This window comes from Ranitomeya variabilis, chromosome 1 (genome assembly GCF_051348905.1).
Source record: "Ranitomeya variabilis isolate aRanVar5 chromosome 1, aRanVar5.hap1, whole genome shotgun sequence".
NCBI classification, from domain to species: domain Eukaryota; kingdom Metazoa; phylum Chordata; class Amphibia; order Anura; family Dendrobatidae; genus Ranitomeya; species Ranitomeya variabilis.
Window position 1 is genome coordinate 512,366,640 of NC_135232.1, and position 22,936 is coordinate 512,389,575.

The 22,936-nt window shown below is 42.6% G+C and overlaps 1 protein-coding gene across 2 annotated transcripts in view; it reads left to right on the plus strand.

Annotated features, from left to right (window-relative positions):
- The window catches only part of KCNN1 (potassium calcium-activated channel subfamily N member 1), a 197,991-nt gene that overhangs the window by 25,378 nt on the left and 149,677 nt on the right, over window positions 1–22,936 (plus strand). For both annotated transcript variants that reach the window (XM_077253367.1, XM_077253376.1), the window contains exon 2: window positions 11,657–12,109. In XM_077253367.1, the coding sequence (XP_077109482.1) occupies window positions 11,657–12,109 (453 nt within the window). The remainder of the gene's footprint in view (window positions 1–11,656; window positions 12,110–22,936) is intronic.

The window sequence follows — 22,936 nt, forward strand, 5'->3', positions numbered from 1 at the left end:
ACTATATTCTGCTATTAGTCAGTGGGCCTCTCTTTGCTAAATATCTAGTTCATTCTTACGTTTGTCTTTTCTCCTTACCTCACCGTTATTATTTGTTGGGGGCTTGTATCCAACTTTTGTGGTCTTTCCTCTGGAGGCAAGAAAGGTCTATCTTTTCCCTTCTAGGGTTAGTTAGTTCTCCGGCTGGCGCGAGACGTCTAGAACCAACGTAGGCACGTTCCCCGGCTGCTGCTATTTGTGGTGCTAGGATTAGTTATATGGTCAGCCCAGTTACCACTGCCCTATGAGCTGGTTTTTTGTGTTTGCAGACTTGGTATGTACTTTTGAGACCCTCTGCCATTGGGGTCATAACAGTATGCCAGGCCAAGGTTGAATGTTTAATGCATTGCAGAAGTTGTTTGTTGTTTTTTTTCTTTCCTCTCTTTTTTCCTCCCCTTTACCTCTGAGTGGCTTGTGCTTGCTGCAGACATGAATGTCCAGACTTTGATTACAAGTGTGGATCAGCTTGCTGCTCGTGTGCAGGGCATACAAGATTTTGTTACCAGTAGTCCAGTGTCTGAACCTAAAATACCTATTCCTGAACTGTTCTCTGGAGACCGATTTAAGTTTAGGAATTTCAGGAATAATTGTAAATTGTTTCTATCTCTGAGACCCCGTTCATCTGGAGACTCAGCTCAGCAAATAAAAATTGTTATCTCTTTCTTACGGGGCGACCCTCAGGATTGGGCCTTCTCGCTAGCGCCAGGAGATCCGGCATTGGCAAATATTGATGCGTTTTTTCTGGCGCTCGGATTGCTTTACGAGGAACCCAATCTTGAAATTCAGGCAGAAAAAGCCTTGCTGGCTATTTCTCAGGGTCAGGATGAAGCTGAAGTGTATTGCCAAAAATTTCGGAAATTGTCCAGTGCTCTTCCTCCTCATAGGGACTGTGACTGCGCTATAGATTTGATTCCAGGTAGTAAATTTCCTAAGGGAAGATTATTTAATCTGTCTGTACCTGAGCATACCGCAATGCGTTCGTATATTAAGGAATCTCTGGAGAAGGGGCATATCCGTCCATCCTCTTCCCCTCTTGGTGCGGGATTCTTTTTTGTGGCCAAGAAGGACGGATCTTTGAGACCTTGTATTGACTATCGGCTTCTGAATAAAATCACTGTTAAATTTCAGTATCCTTTGCCTCTGTTGTCGGACTTGTTTGCCCGGATTAAAGGTGCCAAGTGGTTCACCAAGATAGATCTTCGTGGTGCGTATAACCTTGTGCGCATTAAGCAAGGAGATGAATGGAAAACTGCATTTAATACGCCCGAAGGTCATTTTGAGTACTTGGTGATGCCTTTCGGGCTCTCTAATGCTCCTTCAGTGTTTCAGTCCTTTATGCATGATATTTTCCGGAAGTATCTGGATAAATTTATGATTGTTTATCTGGATGATATTCTGTTTTTTTCTGATGATTGGGACTCGCATGTAGAGCAGGTCAGGATGGTGTTTAAGGTTTTGCGTGAGAATGCTTTGTTTGTTAAGGGCTCAAAGTGTCTCTTTGGAGTACAGAAGGTTCCCTTTTTGGGTTTTATTTTTTCCCCTTCTGCGGTGGAGATGGACCCAGTCAAGGTCCGAGCTATTCATGATTGGACTCAACCCACGTCAGTTAAGAGTCTTCAGAAGTTCTTGGGTTTTGCTAACTTCTACCGTCGTTTTATCGCTAATTTTTCTAGCGTTGTTAAACCTTTGACGGATATGACCAAGAAAGGTTCTGATGTTGCTAACTGGGCTCCTGCAGCCGTGGAAGCCTTTCAAGAGTTGAAGCGCCGGTTTACTTCGGCGCCTGTTTTGTGCCAGCCTGATGTCTCACTTCCCTTTCAGGTTGAAGTGGATGCTTCTGAGATTGGGGCAGGGGCCGTTTTGTCGCAGAGAGGCCCTGGTTGCTCTGTAATGAGACCATGTGCTTTTTTCTCTAGGAAGTTTTCGCCTGCTGAGCGGAATTATGATGTTGGCAATAGGGAGTTGTTAGCCATGAAGTGGGCATTTGAGGAGTGGCGTCATTGGCTCGAGGGTGCTAAGCATCGTGTGGTGGTCTTGACTGATCACAAAAATCTGATGTATCTCGAGTCTGCTAAATGCCTGAATCCTAGACAGGCCCGCTGGTCATTGTTTTTCTCCCGTTTTGACTTTGTGGTCTCGTATTTACCAGGTTCAAAGAATGTGAAGGCTGATGCTCTTTCAAGGAGCTTTGTGCCTGACTCTCCTGGAGTCGCAGAACCAGTTGGTATTCTCAAAGAGGGAGTTATCCTGTCAGCCATTTCTCCGGATTTGCGACGTGTGTTGCAGAGATTTCAGGCTGGTAGACCTGACTCTTGTCCACCTGACAGACTGTTTGTTCCTGATAAGTGGACCAGCAGAGTCATTTACGAGGTTCATTCCTCGGTGTTGGCAGGGCATCCGGGAATTTTTGGCACCAGAGATCTGGTGACTAGGTCCTTTTGGTGGCCTTCCTTGTCACGGGATGTGCGGTCATTTGTGCAGTCCTGTGGGACTTGTGCTCGAGCTAAGCCTTGCTGTTCTCGTGCCAGCGGGTTGCTCTCGCCCTTGCCTGTCCCGAAGAGGCCTTGGACACACATTTCCATGGATTTCATTTCAGATCTTCCGGTGTCTCAGGGCATGTCTGTCATCTGGGTGGTATGTGATCGCTTTTCCAAGATGGTCCATTTGGTATCTTTGCCTAAGCTGCCTTCCTCTTCCGATCTGGTTCCTTTGTTCTTTCAGAATGTGGTTCGTTTACACGGCATTCCTGAGAATATTGTGTCTGACAGAGGATCCCAGTTTGTTTCCAGGTTCTGGCGATCCTTTTGTGCTAAGATGGGCATTGATTTGTCGTTTTCGTCTGCCTTTCATCCTCAGACTAATGGACAAACGGAGCGAACTAATCAGACTCTGGAGGCTTATTTGAGGTGTTTTGTTTCTGCAGATCAGGATGATTGGGTGACCTTCTTGCCGTTGGCTGAGTTTGCCCTTAATAATCGGGCTAGTTCCGCTACTTTGGTTTCGCTATTTTTTTGAAACTCTGGTTTCCATCCTCGTTTTTCCTCGGGACATGTGGAGCCTTCTGACTGTCCTGGGGTAGATTCCGTGGTGGATAGGTTGCAGCGGATCTGGAATCATGTGGTGGACAACTTGAAGTTGTCACAGGAGAAGGCTCAGCGTTTTGCCAACCGCCGCCGCGGTGTGGGTCCCCGACTTCGTGTTGGGGATTTGGTATGGCTGTCTTCTTGATTTGTTCCTATGAAGGTCTCCTCTCCTAAATTTAAGCCTCGCTTCATCGGTCCTTACAAGATATTGGAAATCCTTAATCCTGTGTCCTTTCGCTTGGATCTTCCGGTGTCATTTGCCATTCACAACGTGTTCCATAGGTCTTTGTTGCGGCGGTACGTTGTACCTGTGGTTCCTTCTGTTGAGCCTCCTGCTCCGGTGTTGGTTGAGGGCGAGTTGGAGTACGTGGTGGAGAAGATCTTGGATTCTCGTCTCTCCAGGCGGAGGCTTCAGTATCTGGTCAAGTGTAAGGGCTATGGTCAGGAGGATAATTCCTGGGTGGTTGCCTCTGATGTGCATGCGGCCGATTTAGTTCGTGCCTTTCACGCTGCTCATCCTGATCGCCCTGGTGGTCTTGGTGAGGGTTCGGTGACCCCTCCTTAAAGGGGGGGTACTGTTGTGAATTAGACTTTTTTGGCTCCCTCTTGTGGTCACTAGTGATATGACTCTGGGATTGTCTTTCCTCAGTTTGGCACCCACCTGGGTCGTTAGTCCAGGGGTGTTGCTATATAAACTTCCTGGTTTCTCAGTCCAGTGCCTGGCATCGTTGTAATCAGTTCCTTTCTGTTTGCTCCTGTCTGCTGGTCTTGGATCTTGCAAAATTAAGCTAAGTCCTGCTTCCTTGTTTTTTTGGTTATTTGCTTTGCTCTTATTTTTTGTCCAGCTTGTACTAAATGTGATTCCTGATTTTGCTGGAAGCTCTAGGGGGCTGGTGTTCTCCCCCCAGGCCGTTAGACGGTTCGGGGGTTCTTGAATATCCAGCGTGGAAATTTTGATAGGGTTTTTGCTGACCATATAAGTCATCTTACTATATTCTGCTATTAGTCAGTGGGCCTCTCTTTGCTAAATATCTAGTTCATTCTTACGTTTGTCTTTTCTCCTTACCTCACCGTTATTATTTGTTGGGGGCTTGTATCCAACTTTTGTGGTCTTTCCTCTGGAGGCAAGAAAGGTCTATCTTTTCCCTTCTAGGGTTAGTTAGTTCTCTGGCTGGCGCGAGACGTCTAGAACCAACGTAGGCACGTTCCCCGGCTGCTGCTATTTGTGGTGCTAGGATTAGTTATATGGTCAGCCCAGTTACCACTGCCCTATGAGCTGGTTTTTTGTGTTTGCAGACTTGGTATGTACTTTTGAGACCCTCTGCCATTGGGGTCATAACAGAAACCCCAAAGTAAGTGGTCAGCGTAGAGTGCCAAATAAATGTGATCCCAAAAGTTATGTAACATATTCCCAATAAAAGCTTCAACTCAATCCACAAAAAAGGCAAGGTCCGTCATCTGGTAATGGAAATATAGGGGGCTTCCATGTTACTGGTAGCACAAACGCACTGGAAAAGCGAAATGGCTCCTCAGCTTCCAAAAGAAATTCCACAAATTCTGTGCTCCCAAATCCAAGTACCCCTGTCTGTTCTGTGTACCTAAACCACATATAGTGTGCACGTTTGGCATTTCTGAAGTGATGAGAACCCGCCTAACTTAGGCTACGTTCACATTAGCGTTAAGCTAATGTGCGTCGGGTTTGCGTCGGCGACGCAGCGGCGACGCATGCGTCATGCGCCCCCTATACTTAACATGGGGGACGCATGCGGTTTTTTTTGTTGCGTTGTGCCACACATGCGTCTTTTTTGCCGCAAGCGTCGGACCAAGAAAACGCAACAAGTTGCATTTTTCTTGCGTCCGATTTTCGGCAAAAAGTGACGCATGCGTCGCAAAACGCAGCGTTTTTGCGTGCGTTTTGCCGCGTTTTTGCGTGCGTTGTGCGTTGCGTCGCCGACGCAGCGGCGCACAACGCTAGTGTGAACGTAGCCTTATGGGTGCATGCTTCCAGAAGCTGGTCACTACAGCAGCAGTTTGCAATTTTCACTTAGCAACATTCATTGCTGTTTGTTTCTGGAAAATACACAAGGAGTCAAAATCAGCACTACACCTGTAGATACATTTCCAAAGGAGTATAATTTGCAAAATGGGGTCTCTTGAGGGGCGATTCTGCTCATCTAGCAATTAGGGGCTCTGTATATGGAGTCCGCAAACTCTTCTTGGAAAATCTGCGCTCCAGGAGGCAAATAGCGCTCTGTCCCTCCAGAGTCTCCCCATATGGCTAAGTAGCCACATATAGGGTATTTCCACTTCTTGTGTGAAAATGTAAATTCTGGGGCTAAAACTAAATTTTGATGGTAGAAATGTAGTTATTTTTTCTTCACTGCTCAATGGTATAAAATTCTGTGACACACCCGTGGTGTCAATATGATCACTGCCCCCCCTGGATGAATTCATTGAGAGGTGTAGTTTGTAAAATGGGGTCAGTTATGGGGGTTTCTGCTGTTCTGGCAACTCATGGGCTCTCCAAGTGGGTCCTGGTGCCTGCACACCATAACAGTAAAATCTCTTGCCTTCTGAGCTTTGCCCTGTGCCTGAAAAATATTTCTCGGTTACATGTAGGGTATTGGTGCACTGCATTGGTGCAGGAAAAAATGGACCTCAGTTTGTTGTAAAAAAATAAATAAATAAAAATCCTATTAGCCCTTAGAAAAATTAAAAACTTGGGGCTAAAACAACATTTTTGTGAAGAAAATGTGATTTTATTATTTTCATGGCTCAATGTTATAAATTTCTGTGAAACACCTGGGGGTTCATTCTAAATACATTCCTTGAGGGGTCTATTTTTAAAAATGGGTTCACTTTTTGAGTGTTTCCTCTGTTTTGACACATCAGGGGCTCTCCAAATGGGACATGACGTCCGCTAACGATTCCAGGAAATTTTACGTTCAAAAAGTCAAATGACACTCCTTCCCTTCTGAGCCCTGCTGTATGCCCAAACAGTAGTTTTCTCCCTCCTATGGTGTATCGGCATACTCAGGAAAAATTACACAACAAATTGGTGCAATTTCTCCTGTTACCCTTCTGAAAAATGCAAAATTTGGGGCTAAAATAACATTTTTGTGAGGAAAGTGTGATTTTATTATTTTCACAGCTCAACGTTATAAATTTTTATGAAGCACCTGGGGGATCAAGGTGCTCATGAAAATGCAATATTTTGTGCTGAAAACATATTTGTGGGGAAAATTAGATTTTTTTTTTATTTTATGGCACAACGTTATAAACTTCTGTGAAGCACCTGAGGGTTCAATGTGCTCACTACACATCTAGATCAGTTCCCTTGGGCATCTAGTTTCAAAAATGGTGTCATTTGTGGGGGATTTTCACTGTTTAGGCACATTAGGGGCTCTCCAAATGCGACATGGCTTCCTCCAATTGTTCCAGCAAATTTTGCATTCAAAAAGTCAAATGGCGCTCTTTTCCTTCCGAGCTCTGCTGTGCAGCCAAACATTTGTTTTTTCCCTCATGCGGGGTATTGGCATGCTCAGGAGAAATTACACAACAAACTTGGGAGCCATTTTTTCCTGTTATCCTTGTCAAAATAAAAGAAATTGGATCTGAAGTCAATTTTTTGTGGAAATTTTTTTTTTCCTCGAAAAATTCCTGTGAAGCATCTGAAGGGTTAATAAACTTCTTGAATGTGGTTTTAAGCACCTTGAGGCATGCAGTTTTTAGAATGGTGTCACTTTTGGGTATCTTCCATCATATAAAAGCCTCAAAGTGACTTCAAATGTGATGTGGCCCCTAAAAAAAGTTTTGCAAATTTTGTTGGAAAAATGAAAAATTGCTGGTCAACTTTTTACCCTTATAACTTCCTAACTTCCTAACAAAAAAACATTTTGGTTCCAAAATTTTGCTGATGTAAAGTAGAAGAAATTTTACCACTGTCATGAATTACAATATGTAAAGTGTTGCGGAGTTATAGCCTGATAAATTGACAGTGGTCAGAATTGCAAAAATTGGCCTGTTCATTAACGTGCAAACCACCCTTGAGGATAAAGGGGTTAATAAATTAATCATATAGTATGAACAAAAATATTGTGTTTGTCATGAAAAGTAGCATGTGGGTAACTAGCTTTATTGCACTGTTAATTAACCTTCGGAATAAGTGCTAGGTTAGCTCAAAATTGTAAAAAGTGATCTAATTGCCTGGTAAAAATTTTTTTACATCGCTGCTTTTTATGAATGAGTTCTGTTGTGTCCAGGGGCGGAAGGGGGGCCCCTGCAGGGTGGCTAATAATGAGGGCCAGATTGCCCTCACGTGCGGCGGGCAGGGAGAGATCCCTGCAGCTCTGCTGCCTACAAGAGAAAATTGCAGCGGAGCGGAGCTGCAGCGATCCGTCCTGCTTCCTGCTCGTGCTTCCTGTCTCACACAGCAGTCAGCTGGATGATGTCATCATTCAGCACCGCAGCTGTGCCAGAGAGAAGAAGCTGCTGGCAATGAAGATGCTGCGGGAGAGCATGCGGAAAGGTGAGAGGTGCTGTGTATGTGTGTACGTACATGTGTATGTGTGTAGGGATGAGTGGTGGTGTGTGTGTAGGTGGAGGAGAGGGCAATTATTGGGGTGATGGGGAGAAAGCAATGATGGGGGTGAGGAAGAGGACAATGATGGGGTGGAGGAGAAAGCAATGATGGAGGTGGTGGTAAGGGCAATAATGGGGGGGTGGTGGGGGTGAAGGAATTTATAGAGGTGATGAAATGGGCAATGGTGGTGGTGGTGGGGGAGAAGGCAGTGATGGAGGTGGTGGAAATCACAATGATGTTGGTGGTTGAAAGGGCAATAATGAGGTGGTGGGAAGGAGGAAATTATGGAAGTGGTGCAAAGGGCAATGATGGGGTGGTGGGGGAGGAGGAAATAATGGAGGTGGTGGAATAGGTAATGATGGGGTGGTGGGGGAGAAAGCAATTATAGAGGTGGTGGAAAGGGCAATGATGATGGTGGGGAGAAGGCAATGATGGAGGTGGTGAAGAGGGCAATGATGGGGGTGGGGGAGAAGACAATAATGGGATGCAGGGGAGGAGGACAATGAGGGGTGTGGGGGATTGGGATGGGAGGAAGGGGGATTTATAATGGAACAGGGAGAAGTGGAGGAAGACATTATTATCGCTTATTATCTTTAACACAGTCCCTTAGTATATAGTGTACTCACTTATTTTACATTGCACAGCCCCTTATTATATAGTGTACTCACTTATGTATAGCACAGTCCCTTAGTATATAATGTATTCACTTATTATGTGAAGCGCCATCCCTCAGTATATATTGAAGTCACTTTTTATGATAGCACAGTCCCTTACTATATAGTGTACTCACTTATGTATAGCACAGTCCCTTAGTATATAGTGTACTCACTTATTATGTCTAACACAGTCTCATAGTATACAGTGTACTTACTTGTTATGTATAACACAGTCCCTTAGTATATAGCGTACTCACTGATTATGTATAACACCATCCTTAGTTACATAGTTTCCTCTTTTGTTATGTATTACGTACCTTCCTCTCTAGTTATATATGATGCCGTCCCTTATTATATAGCTTCCTCTGCTGTTATGTAAAGTGCTGTCTCTTACATAGTGTAGTGTTTTTTTGTTATTCTCAGCCCCCACTTTTATTACATAGTTCCCTCTATTGTTAGATATAAAATGACTGCTGATGGAGGAGCTGGTGACCAGATGACCAGTCCATCAGCTCCTCCATTAGAAAAGAAGGTTTCCCATGCTCCATCAGCCATCATTGCATTATACAGCTAACAAGAGAGGACAGTATGTAATAAAAATCAGGGCTCTATATAATCCAATATGTAAGGGACGGTGCTATATATATATATATATATATGTATATATATATATATATATATATATATATATATATATATATATATATATATATATATATATATATATATATATATATATACACACACACCGTATTTTCCGGCGTATAAGACGACTTTTTAACCCCTCAAAATCTTCTTAAAAGTCGGGGGTCGTCTTATACGCCGAGTACAGACAAATGTGCATATGGTGGTTGGGGGGGAGTGGTCCCGATGATGAAGAGAGGGGGCGTCTCAAAGGAAAGTGTGAGACAGTGGAGTAGCCCCGTTACCTCATTGCGGCAGCGTGGGCGTCTCTGTGCTGGGGAGCGGCGGCTCCTCATTGCGGCAGCATAGGGTTTCTGTGCTGGGAGCGGCAGCTCCTCTTCGTGCCATGGGGGCTCTGTGCTGTGGGGCGGTGCATCTTCTTGCAGCGCCAGGGCTCCTCCGGCATCTCCTCAAGGCCCGGAGGCACCGGCAGCTCCATTGCTGCGATGCGGTGGCCTCCGGGAAAATGGCCGCTGGGGGCGGCGCATGCTCAGATTCAGATCTCGTCCCGAGATCTCGGGAGACGAGATCTGAATCTGAGCATGCGCCGCCCCCAGCGGCCATTTTCCAATGGAGCTGCCGGTGCCTCCGGGCCTTGAGGAGATGCCGGAGGAGTCCCGAGGCTGCAAGAAGATGCACCGCCCCACGGCATGAAGAGGAGCTGCCGCTCCCCAGCACAGAGACCCCCACGCTGCCACAATGAGGTAATAGGGGGCTACTCCACTCACACTTTCCTGTGAGACGCCCCCTCTTCATCATTGGGACCACTCCCCACCCCAAAAGGCACATTAGTCACCGGCCCAATTAAACGACATACGGCATATAAGAAGACCCCCGACTTTTAAGAAGATTTCATATTTTAACTGGAAAAGTTGGGGGGTCGTCTTATACGCCCAGTCGTCTTATATGCCGGAAAATACGGTATATATATATACAGCTCTGGCAAAAATTAAGAGACCACCACATCAAAACCCTGTCATGGGCAGCCCAATCTCCAGACCTGAATCCCAATGAAAACCTCTGGAATGTAACCAAGAGGATGATGGATAGTCACAAGCCATCAAACAAAGAAGAACTGCTTAAATGTTTGCACCAGAAGCAGTGTGAAAGACTGGTGGAAAGCATGCCAAGACGCATGAAAGCTGTGATTTAAAACATTAGTATTGTTGTTTCAAAATGATTATGAACTTGTTTTCTTTGCATTTTCTGAGGTCTGAAAGCACTGTTTTTTGTTTTATTTTTAAATTTGATCATTTTTCTTTGTCAGAAAAAAAATACAAAATTTATTGCTTGGAACTTCGGAGACATGTTGTCGGAAGTTTATAGAATAAAATAACAATTTACATTTTACTCAAAAATATACCTATAAAGAGAAAAATCAGACCAGCTGAACGTTTTGAGGTCTCTTAATTTTTTCCCGAGCTGTATATACCCTATTTCTGTGTTATTTTCTTTTTACTCAACCTTTAGGATTCTACATTTTTTTTCACTACAATTTTAGTATTTTTGCAATCAAGACCATTGGTGATCCTTAGCAGTTAAAAATTCTCCCTATTGCCCATCTTCAAATACATATATATGAAGTTACTTGCCTACCCTACAGATTTATGTTTAGATCTGTCTGTCTTATGTTTTTGTGCATTTAAGAACGTATGGTTTTCATTGCATTTATTGCATTCAAGTGACAATGTCAGTGCTAAGCTAAAAGGAACTTTGCCTGCATGGAAAAATGCTTACCATAGGATCTCAACATATTCATGTAATGATTCCCTAATAAAAAACACATTCAGCCATATGAAAAGAAAACCTTTGTGGGGATAGTTAATCCCTTGTGGTACTTTTTCCATCAGCCTTGCTGGAGGAAAAGTGCCATTTTTTTTTTGCTCAAAAATTTATCAAAATGTCACATTGGCAGTTGATAGATTTTAGCATCTTGAAATGTGTCCTGATTGACAGAAAAAAAAATTAAATAAAAGTCACATTAATAAATATGTCTAAGTCTTGACCACCAGCAATACTTACTTCAGTTTAATAATCTGGCATGCATAGCATAATGGTTCTAATTTCTTCACAGATAGTTAGAAAATGTGTCCCACAAAAGATTATTATTTTTGAGTAAGAAATGAAATACATTAATAGATGTGGACGCGTGACTTCTTATGTTTTTAAGAAAGCCTATCCACTTTTTCTATATACCATGGGCTTTACAGATTCACCAGAATTGTGCCATAATGTGACTTAAATTATTACAGAAATATAGTGCAGTGCATTGTTGGCACAGGTTACATTTTTGGCACATGGACTGCCCCAAGATGCAGTATATTAATTAAGACATGTGTGCATCTTAAATCCTCACCCAATCCCAGTAAGGTCTTCCCACTTTCCAGTGCACCAAATGTATGACTTTTTTCACCCAAAAACAAAGGACAAATCATTTGGCATGTGTGCTGCAAAATAGTGCCTCGGTGAACATCTCATTAATGTGAGATACAATGGAGCAGTTAAAATTTAGTATACATCATATAAAATCTGACCATCGCCAACTCTTATATGCAGCTGTATATAGATTACCATCCATCTGTGACACATTTATCTGTGTATTTTGTCTATAGGGGAACGCTGACCTACAGCCCATCAGTCATGATGGTCCAAGAGCATCCTTCAGACAGTCCAACCGTTTTTCGGACATAGCCATGAACAGCTGCAGATACAACGGGGGGATCCCAAGACCCCTCAGCAGCCTGAGCTCCTCTAGGAGAAACCTTCATGAGACAGATCCAGAAACGCAGCCCCTTCAGACACTACACAGCCCAGGAATCGAAGTTGTAGTAAACAAAAACGACCCCATCAAAGCATCTCACCGCAGTTTACGAGGAGGGGACGACAGTAGCCAAGGAGGTCACAAAGGCCAAAAGAAGAACCAAAACGTAGGCTACAAGCTGGGTCATCGAAGAGCCCTGTTTGAAAAGAGGAAAAGGCTGAGTGACTACGCTCTCATATTTGGGATGTTTGGCATAGTGGTCATGGTCACCGAAACAGAGCTGTCCTGGGGGGTCTACACAAAGGTAATACATGCTTTAAACATCTTTATACAGCTGTTAAAAACTAAAAATAAAAGAATGCATAGAATTTATTATTACTGGTTTATCGAATTGTCGTTTAGGAGACATTGAATAACTTTTTGAAGACCTTAGGGAATATTTTTCAGTACTGTATAACTTCTACACAATGAAAATTTAGACTAGACATTCTTAAAAAATGCCAAATATATCATAGTGCTTACTGTTGTGTGATAGATTTGGCTCATCTGTAGACTGTCTAATCTAAGTTGATACCAAGTATTAATTGAAACACTTTGAAGCAGTTTTTTAGTGCGCAGTGTTACACATTAACCCACAATATCCGCTAGTGCTGCAGCACGGGGAGTTGAACCCAGTGAATACGGGTTTATTTAACAATTTATATTAGCTGCCTTTTAAAACATTTTTATTTAATTTGGACAACACCTTTACATTTCTTATTACAACCATATGCTGTGTCCATATTGTTGATAATGTTATGTAGGTTTTAGAGTACAGTGCACTTCCCTTTAATTAATAGAACATGTACAAAAAAAGTGGACTACTCTCAAATTATATTAAACTTAGAAACAATCCAGCAATGCAGAGATAGTCCCATAAGACTTAAAGGGGTTGTCCAGGACTTTTACTTTGATAGGCCATCATGTCTGATTAATGGGGGTTCGACACTCGGCACCCTTGCCAATCAGCTGTTCCCAGTGCCAGAAGACAGGCAGAAGTGCTTAGTTATGGAACTGCACTACACAGCGTTGTTAACTGTATAATGGCCACGGCTGGGTATTACACATTCATCCCCTATTCGAGTCAATAGGAACTAGGAATTTCCAGACAGTTTCCCATGTTTGTAGTTACCAGGCCTGAAGCTGTGTAAGAACTGCAATCTGACCAGGGTAGGCGTGTTCAGCTTAGAAAGGCCGCTGACATTGATCTAACCCCTTGGAAGCCGCACAAGTGACACGTACATCGGGGTCCAGAGAGCCTGCTGGGCTGGTACTTCATATTTATTGGTGTATGCACTTGTAACCTTGTTGTTTAGCACATTGTTGGTTCCATACTGTAAGCTGTATGTATTTAGCCAACGTTCCGTTCATTATATGAAACCAATGAGTGGCTGTGTTCCATTCCTGCCCAACCCCTGATGCTCTGTTTTCTGTGTATGAGTTTTTCCATCTTTATATATGTTTGTTTAATACATTTGTTAGGAAGGTATACTTAATAATATTACTATTTTATCCTGATGTACCTTTAATTCATTGGTAAGGGAACTTTGTAAAAATAAAATGGTATACAACACAGATCATATCTAGAAATGGCATACCCTTCCAAATGTTCAACTCCTGAATACCACGCTAAGGTTTTAAGGTCCCCATGCCAAGTCCATCAACATCTGTATTTCTCTACCAACGGTAGATTCCTGTGGAAAGAAAGTTCGGTCAAATTGAATTTCAACATATCCAGTTCTCTGTTCCATCAGGAGATAAGTTGCTTCTAAAAGGGTATGGTGGCTTCTTTATATCGTCCAATTAAAACTACATGCTTTGTCCAGCTAAGATTGCATGTGTTTGGCAGGAGTTGTGAACATTGGGACAGCAGCTCTTTCATGGGTACATTCAAAGTGGAAGGTCTTGGCTATGTGTTTGATAAGGCTTTTTTTCAGAATGTAAAGATGCTTGTTACATGGGAATAAACTTTGCCTGTGTCATGCGCACCCACTGTAGTCATTCTGACGTGCATGGCCAGCCTAAGGCCTCTTTCACACGTCAGTGTCTCCGGTACGTGTACTGACAGTTTTCTCACGTACCGGAGACACTGACACACGTAGACCCATTCAAATGAATGGGTCTATACACATGTCTCTGTGTTTTCACGGACCGTGTGTCCGTGTTGAAAACACGGAGACATGTTCGCTTATCTCCGGCAGCACGTACTGCAATACGTCCCGCACACGTGCACACGGAGAACAGTGTGCACTCTCCTCCGTGTGTACGTACCGCCCACAGGAGAGACAGCGCAACAGTAAGCGCTGTCCCCCTTCGTGTGGTGCTGAAAGCGGCATTCATCTCTTCTCCCCTGCAGGAGAGAAGAGATGAAAAATCAAGTTTTTGTTCTTTTTTGTTAAAAATAAAGTTTGGGGGTCACCTCCTGCCTCCCATCCCCCCGTGCGCCTGCCCGCTTGCAGAGAAATACTCACCCAGCTCCCGCGATGTCTCCTCTCAGTGCCGGCAGCCTGTCCTGTTTGAGATGTCACGTGGTACCGCTCATTACAATGATGAATATACGCATATTCATACGGGGTGTGGGAGGCGGGAGGTGACCCCTGAACTTTATTTTTAACATAAAAGAACTTGATCTTTCATCCCTTCTCTCCTGCTAGCGCTGCTTTCAGCCGAGCAGGACAGAAGGGATGAATGCCAGCTTCAGCACCACAAGCAGGGGACAGCGCTTATTGTAGCGCTGTCTCTCCTGCACAGTCCGTGTGGTCCTCAGGCGGCACACGGGCGGCACACGGCTGCCGCACGTGTGCCACACTGATGTGCCACGTGAGCACACGGACACACGGACATGGATAACTCCGGTACCGATTTCTCCCGTACCGGAATTATCTGGACGTGTGAAACCGGCCTAAGGCTGTGAAAAATTAACCTTCGGTGTCCCCACATCATTGATGACTCTGCTTTCCCAGGACACGTGCATGGGTTGCAGGCTATCTTTTTATACAAGGAACATTGATTTCGTTTTCCTCCACACACAGCTTTTTCCTTCTGTGAGATGACCCCTCCCATATGTATTGTACTATAAACCGCTGCGGCATAGAATTCATGGCATATCAACAAAATATGACATAACTGTATCCTATTATCTTAATAAAAGCTTCCTGTCAGAATGTGGTGCATCAAACAAAGATGGCAGACACAAGCGACATGGTCCTGTCGGGTTTTCCATCGGAATCCTGTTTTTTGGGAAGAAACCGTGGCACAGTGATCGGTGGTGAGCACTGTATGCTTGTAATGCCTGGCTTAACAATTACCTATGTAAAAGCCTTTTTTAGCCAGTGCGCACGCTGTGAGCTTGTATGAACAGAGGCTGAGTACTTGACACTAGTGATGAGCGAATGTGTTCGGATAAGGTGTTATCGGAGCGCACTTGGCTGCTAACCGAGTGTCTACGGCGTGCTCGAATATTATGTTCGAGTCCCCTCGGCACCATGTCTCCCGTCTGTTAGGCAGCCAGAATACATGCAGGGATTGTCTAACAAACAGGCAATTCCTGCATGTGTTGCGGCTGTCCTCTCAAAATGTGGAGCGCATTTAGCCAACTCGTACACACATTTCTCCCCTTGTCCTCAGAATGACCCAAGTATGAACACACTATCCATTTGTGTTATAGCTGAAAACGAATAATAATGAAGAGGTCTGCCAAGTGAGTCAGTTTCATCTCTGCCACTCTATACAGTAGTTTTTTGACGCCCAACAAATACCAGTTGTGACTTTACATTATAAGACTGTACAGGACCCGATTCATTACTGAATTTGTGCCGTGTTCTCTATTTTTTGGTGTTTTTTGCCTTTTTTATTTGCACCTAATTCTTCTTTTAATTTGAGCCTTTTTTAAAGTCTATTTTATATGTGTTTGAATGTTTTCCTACTTTTCTAGATGTTTTTGGCTAATTTACCAATTGCAATTTTTTTAAATAGTCACAAAATTTGGTGGAAATGTTTTCCAATCCCTTCCTGGAATGACTTTATGTACATTTCATATCTTGGAGCATTTTGTGCCATTTTGCTAAAACTTTTGCTCTAAAAAGTCACAAAAATAGTTACAGGGTATTCCCTTTTATCCCAAAATATAGTAGGTGTAATAATAATAATATTAGCAAAAACCTCTAATTAGAAATGTAGTATAGTTCTTCTGATTCACTATGTCACTTACCCCATGTGCAGGCATTGCAGCAGCTTAGGTATCCATGATTACATGGATTTCTAAGCTACTGCAATGATCTGCATATTGGGTAAGATACATAGCTAATCAGAAGAACTATATATATTTCTAATTGGAGGTGTTTCCGAATATTATTATTATTATTATTATTACACTTGCTATATATTGGGATAGGATGTTGGAGATAGAAATATCCCTTTAACCCCTTCAAGACCTTGCCCTTTTTCATTTTTGCGTTCTCGTTTTTCGCTCCCCTCCTTCCCAGAGCCATAACTTTTTTATTTTTAGGTCAATATGGCCATGTGAGGGCTTGTTTTTTGCGGGACAAGTTGCACTTTTGAATGACATCATTGGTTTTACCATGTCGTGTACTAGAAAACAGGAAAAAAATTCCAAGTGGGGTGAAATTGCAAAAAAAGTGCAATCCCACACTTGTTTTTTGTTTGGCTTTTTTGCTAGGTTCACTAAATGCTAAAACTGACCTGCCATTTTGATTCTCTAGGTCATTACGAGACACCAAACATGTCTAGCTTACGTTTTATCTAAGTGGTAAAAAAAAATTCCAAACTTTGCTTAAAAAAAAAAAAATAAAAAAAAAAAAAAAAAAAATTGCGCAATTATCCAATACCCGTAGCGTCTCCATTTTTCATGATCTGGGGTCGGTTGAGGGCTTATGTTTTGCGTTCCAAGCTGATATTTTTAATGATACCATTTTGGTGCAGATAGCTTCTTTTGATCGCCTGTTATTGCATTTTAAAGGGAACCTGTCACCACGTTTTTGGAAGATGGGATAAAAATAGCGTTAAATAGGGGCAGAGGTGGGCGTTACATTAGTGTGTGTGTTATGCGTTTATTACCCACCTAAGTTGCCGAAATAACTTTGCAAAGTCTCCGTTTTCGCCTGTCAATCAGGCTGGTCAGGTCGCATGGGCGTTGTCTTCCCCCAGATTTGGCGTAGTTTTCCGTTGGTGGCGTAGTGGTGTGCGCATGCCCAAAGTCCGGAATCCTCTTCCAGGGGATTTAAAATAGCGCGGTGTTCGTTATTGCATTGGTGATCGGTGGGCGCGGCCATCTTCCTTTGGCCGCGCGTGCGCAGAAGCGGCGCTCTGCTGGGAAAATGGCCGCCGCGATATCCATCTGCGCACGCGCGGCATCCCGCGGCCATTTTCCTGAAGCCGCGGCCAGCAGAGCGCCGCTTCTGCGCACGCGCGGCCAAAGGAAGATGGCCGCGCCCACCGATCACCAATGCAATAACGAACACCGCGCTATTTTAAATCCCCTGGAAGAGGATTCCGGACTTTGGGCATGCGCACACCACTACGCCACCAACGGAAAACTACGCCAAATCTGGGTGAAGACACCACGCCCATGTGACCTGACCAGCCTGATTGACAGGCGAAAACGGAGACTTTGCAAAGTTATTTCGGCAACTTAGGTGGGTAATAAACGCATAACACACACACTAATGTAACGCCCACCTCTGCCCCTATTTAACGCTATTTTTATCCCATCTTCCAAAAACGTGGTGACAGGTTCCCTTTAATGCAATGTCTCGGCGACAAAAAAAACGTAATTCTGGCGTTTCGAATTTTTTTCTCTCTACGACGTCTAGCGATCAGGTTAATCCTTTTTTTTATTGATAGATCGGGCGATTCTGAACTCGGCGATACCAAATATGTGTAGGTTTAATTTTTTTTTATTGTTTTATTTTGAACGGGGCGAAAGGGGGGTGATTTAAACTTTTATGTTTGTTTTATTTTTTTTTTCATAATTTTTAAACTTTTTTTCTTTACTCTTGCCATGCTTCAATAGCCTCCATGGAGGCTAGAAGCTGGCATAACTCGATCGGCTCTGCTACATAGCAGCGATCATTAGATCGCTCTGATGTAGCTGAATTACAAGCTTGCTATGAGCGCTGACCACAGGGTGGCGCTCACAGCAGGCCGGCATCAGCAACCATAGAGGTTTCAAGGAGACCTCTGTTTACTATGGGGACGCATCACTGACCCCCGATCATGTGACTGGGGTCCGCGATGCGCCATTGAGCCGGAAGCACCGGTTAAATGCCACTGTCAACGTTTGACAGCGGCATTTAACTAGTTAATAGCGACGGGTGAATCGCAATTTCACCCGCAGCTATTGCGGGCACATGTCAGCTGTTCAAAACAGCTGACATGTCCCTGCTTTGATGTGGGCTCACCGCCTCAGCCTGCATCAAAGCGGGGGTACCGACCTCCGCTGTAATAGTACGGCGGAGGTCGGTAAGGGGGTAAGATCATTTTTTTAATACAATATATTGAATACTTTGGTGCAAAAAAGCAGAAAATACCACAAAAAAGTGACTTTAAAAATAATTCAAATAATGAACTGAGGCCATTGAGTATAACTTAAAGGGGTTGCATGTATAGGAGATAGGAGGCACCCAGATAGCATCAAATCACAGTCTACAAGACTAGGCCAAACCAATATACCATTCTATATGGGAAAGGGTAGTAGAAAACATAGGATTTAGAAGTGTAGCATCTCATCCCCAGCAGTCAGGGGCCCACATTCTAGGCAGTGTGGGGTCTAGGACTCATATACTTGTACAATTCTAAATCATCATATCAGTTCAGTTGGAAAGAATTTTCATTGATTTTAGAATTCCAGAAGGGAATGTCGCTATATTTTCAATGTGAGCAAAAGATACATAAATTATTTATAAGCTTATCCGGTGTCAAATAAGCATATAATATAGAGAAAACATATTCCCAAAGCAATCCACACACCACGGAAAACCAATGTGGTCAACACCTAGCAGACTTTAGATTATTAGACATTTTACACCTCATGTACAATTGTATAATATGACATTGTATAATACGACAGTGTGTAATACGATAGTGCCTACTGGCGGTCACGGGGTAATGACTTAGAGAAATAGGAATAAATGAATTAATATATTTAAACACTGTTTATCTTGTAAAAAAATGAACAAAAAAACTTTTAGAATAGCTTGCGTAGCTAATGGGATAGTTCTAACATTGTAAAACTACAATATAACATATAATGTCTATATTAACAAAAAGGAAAATAAATTCCATAAATAGCATGTAAAACACTTGTAAACAGTCATCAAAGTATATTGGAATCATCCTTTGCTATAATATGCCCGATGAAGAGATTTAAGCTGTTTAACTCTTTTTTTTAGAGAGATATTAAAAGGTATATTGCATCTGCAAGACTGTTTTGTTTCTCTTATTGCAGGCATAAAACATTTTCCAACTGTCTAACATAGAAACAAATCCCTGTCTTTTGACAAAATCAATCTTGACTCATGCCATTCATTCAAATCCTGTTTTTCCAAAATGTCCCTCCCTGCTTCTGTTGAGGCCTTGAGGCATTTCTTTGACATGCTCATGATTTTTTTGTGTTCACTGTTACTGGATGTGCTTTTATTGCTTTAACAAGTTCTCTAAGTATTTGTACAAGATATTTGATTGGTTTTGGTCTTACCATTGGGACCCTCAAAGATCACCAGAACAGCAAACACCTATCACACCTCACCAGGATGGCCAAACTGAGAAGTTACACTCAGTGATGGTTAAGTATCAGTCATAAGTGAGTCAATTTGCAGGACCACGTTCCAGCAGCCCAGACTACTGACGTGGGACAGGATCAGTGTAAACCATCTTCCTACCTGTTGGCATCCCTGGTACCTTCTATTAGTAGACCCTGCATGACATGATACTTGCGCAACAATGTTCCGAAATCCCCAAAAATCAGAAGAGGCGCTGGAGATTCCGGCAGGTAGGAAGCAGTTTGCAGGGTATTTGACTGATAGCCATGGATTACTGTCATGGCCGCTAGGACAGGATTCTGAGAATTGGTTCACTCATATATAGTATAGGTGCTGCTGTTGCATACAATTACAACTAAAAGCCCTATGACAAAGACATCAAGGTCCACACAGCAGAAAAATGGTCTTGCAGCTGCTAAACCAAGTAAAAAAACAATATGATCAGAAAGATGCTATCCAACTAGAAAAAAATAAATCACTTTATTAAGTCAATAAATCTTAAACAACATGTTAGAGTTGAGACATTGCACAAGTGAGGCCAAATACGAGGTCACCTTGAAAAACGTAAAAGTGCCATACATAAACCAGACATAAAAATTAGATACCCCGCATAATTGTTTCATATCCAAAGGGTATGCAAGAGTATGCCAGTGAACAATCATAATGAACACTAAATATGATATAAAGTCCAAATAATGGATAAAGACCAAGAGGAGTCAATTATTATGGAAGGCATGGGGTGGAACAGATCAGGGAAGATCTAAGAGCCAAGGACACCACCAATAAAGTGTATAAATAATATATGAACTGCGTATTAAACACAGCTATATTTTAGAGCTCATAGTGTCATATAACCAAATATTACCAGGCAGAAAGACAGTTAATACCAAGCAAGGAACCAGGGATCCCAGGCATCCGATGAGTGTTTCACAAAGAAATGCTTTGTCAAGAGGTGAAGAGGTGCTGATGAACAGACTATTTAAAGTCTTAAATAATAAAATAAAACTAATAACTCAGTTGTGTCAGGTACTGGTGTGTGATAAGTGTGTGAAAGCCGCCAACCACTTACTGGATATACAAAAGACGCAAAGTCGCAGTGTATCACAATTCGGTCATGTGACACATAAGACTCACATAGTTGGAATAGATCACCTGTTCTTACTAATACCGGAAAAAGGAGCCAATCTTTAGCTAATCTTTGGCATGGGTATAGAAAGATTCTCTGATTAAGCACACAACAAAAAAGGAGACCACTTATAGAAAATAGAAAACAAGGACAGAAAGACCACATAAGAGATCATTTAGCACCCAAAAAACCCTAAAAGAATCATAACAATCAAAAATCATACATAACCACAAAGTGTGAGTGGGAGGAATAGTTGACATCCAACCAGTGTGGAAAACATATTTATTATTAAAACATTGGACTAAAACACCGAGTAAAAAAATGGCATGTAAATCCAACAACTAAAAATCAAAGATCTAAAAAATATGTAAGTACAAATTAAAACACAGAAAAGTTCATATGGAAAAAAGTGACCACGGCACTCAAGGTTTCTTGGAGGTGCACAAGTTAGGAATCCAACCCGTAAAGTATAACAAGAAATACTTGGCACTCAGGAGATGTTCGTTGCAAAATATAGAAAAAATATTTTTATTCGGTGCATCCGGTTCAACACATATAAACGTTTTCGGTCTATACAAACAAGACCTTCATCAGATACAGATGTGAATGCTGGAGACCATAGATGGTGTGTGCAAGCCACACACTAGGTTAGACCCTAGTCACGGAATGGGAGCGCAGGGCGCCTTGAAACATATGGCGATAAATGAAGCGCTATAGGGAAGCGAGGTGCTCGCAGGAGGGAATCGCTGGAGATCACCGATGCCACGGACGCTGTGCTGTGGAGCAGGATACACTCAGCCCCGGGAGTGTATCCTGCTCCACAGCACAGCGTCCGTGGCATCGGTGATCTCCAGCGCTTCCCTCCTGCGAGCACCTCGCTTCCCTATAGCGCTTTATTTATCGCCATATGTTTCAAGGCGCCCTGCGCTCCCATTCCGTGACTAGGGTCTAACCTAGTGTGTGGCTTGCACACACCATCTATGGTCTCCAGCATTCACATCTGTATCTGATGAAGGTCTTGTTTGTATAGACCGAAAACGTTTATATGTGTTGAGCCGGATGCACCGAATAAAAATATTTTTTCTATATTTTGCAACGAACATCTCCTGAGTGCCAAGTATTTCTTGTTATACAGAAAAGTTCATAGTTCAATCTAAAAAAAGAGAACCACTCACTTATTTACAGACATATAAAACTAATACGTAGTAAAGTATAAGCATTAATAAGGATAAATATTAAAATGATCTAGTGAATCTGAAAGCCATAACATGCAAAATTGTATGCTATATGATATATGTTAGATAAAAAAAGGTAAAAGTTGCATCAAAATCATGAAAGTGAAATTAAATGAATGCTAACCACCAAAAAATTACTAATTTAAGGCGGTTTTGGTGAGGGGGATTTTATTTAGGGGGGGGGGGAGGACAAGAAAAAGGGGAGAAAAAGAAGGAGGAGAAAAAAATGCAAAAATGGAAAGGGCAGAATACAGTACAGTAAGTCAACTTTTGAATATCCTCTAACAGGACATGATGGATATTAATTTAATAGATAAAATGAAAGGGTAGGTTCAGGAGTCCCTAAACAAGAAAACTAATGCAAATTAGTAACAATCTAAGCTCACATTCTCTCCTACCCGCCTTCTAGTCAAGCTCCTCTTTCTGTCAGCCAGGTCATAGCCTTGTCTAGTACATGGTCAGTGCCATCATCACCATAATTATTGTGATCCATCACTAAAGTTTTTTGTAGTCTTAGTACTCATCATTCTCCTTTTCCATTGCACTGGCAAATATCCATCCCTAATTGTGTGTTGAGAAAACAGTTTCAGTTACTACCGTACAATCATATGCAGGTAGCTGTTTTTCAAGAAATCATGACTTTGCTCAGACTCAGCTTGAAAATACCTAGCCACCATTATTTTTCGCAGAAACGGGTACCTTCTCTATGCTCTCATGGGCAGGAGAACTTACGCCGCTCTCTCGACTTGTCTATGAACTCCAAAGTACACTGCATTATAGAAACCTGGAGCAATAACTATGGCCAGGAGTAGGGTTGAGCGAAACGTATCGTTCATTTTCATAAGTCGCAGACTTTTGGCAAAGTCGGCGTCTCATGAAACCGAGCCGATCCCTGTGTGGGGTCTGCCATGCGGTACGCGACTTTCGCGCCAAAGTCGCGTTTCAATGACGCT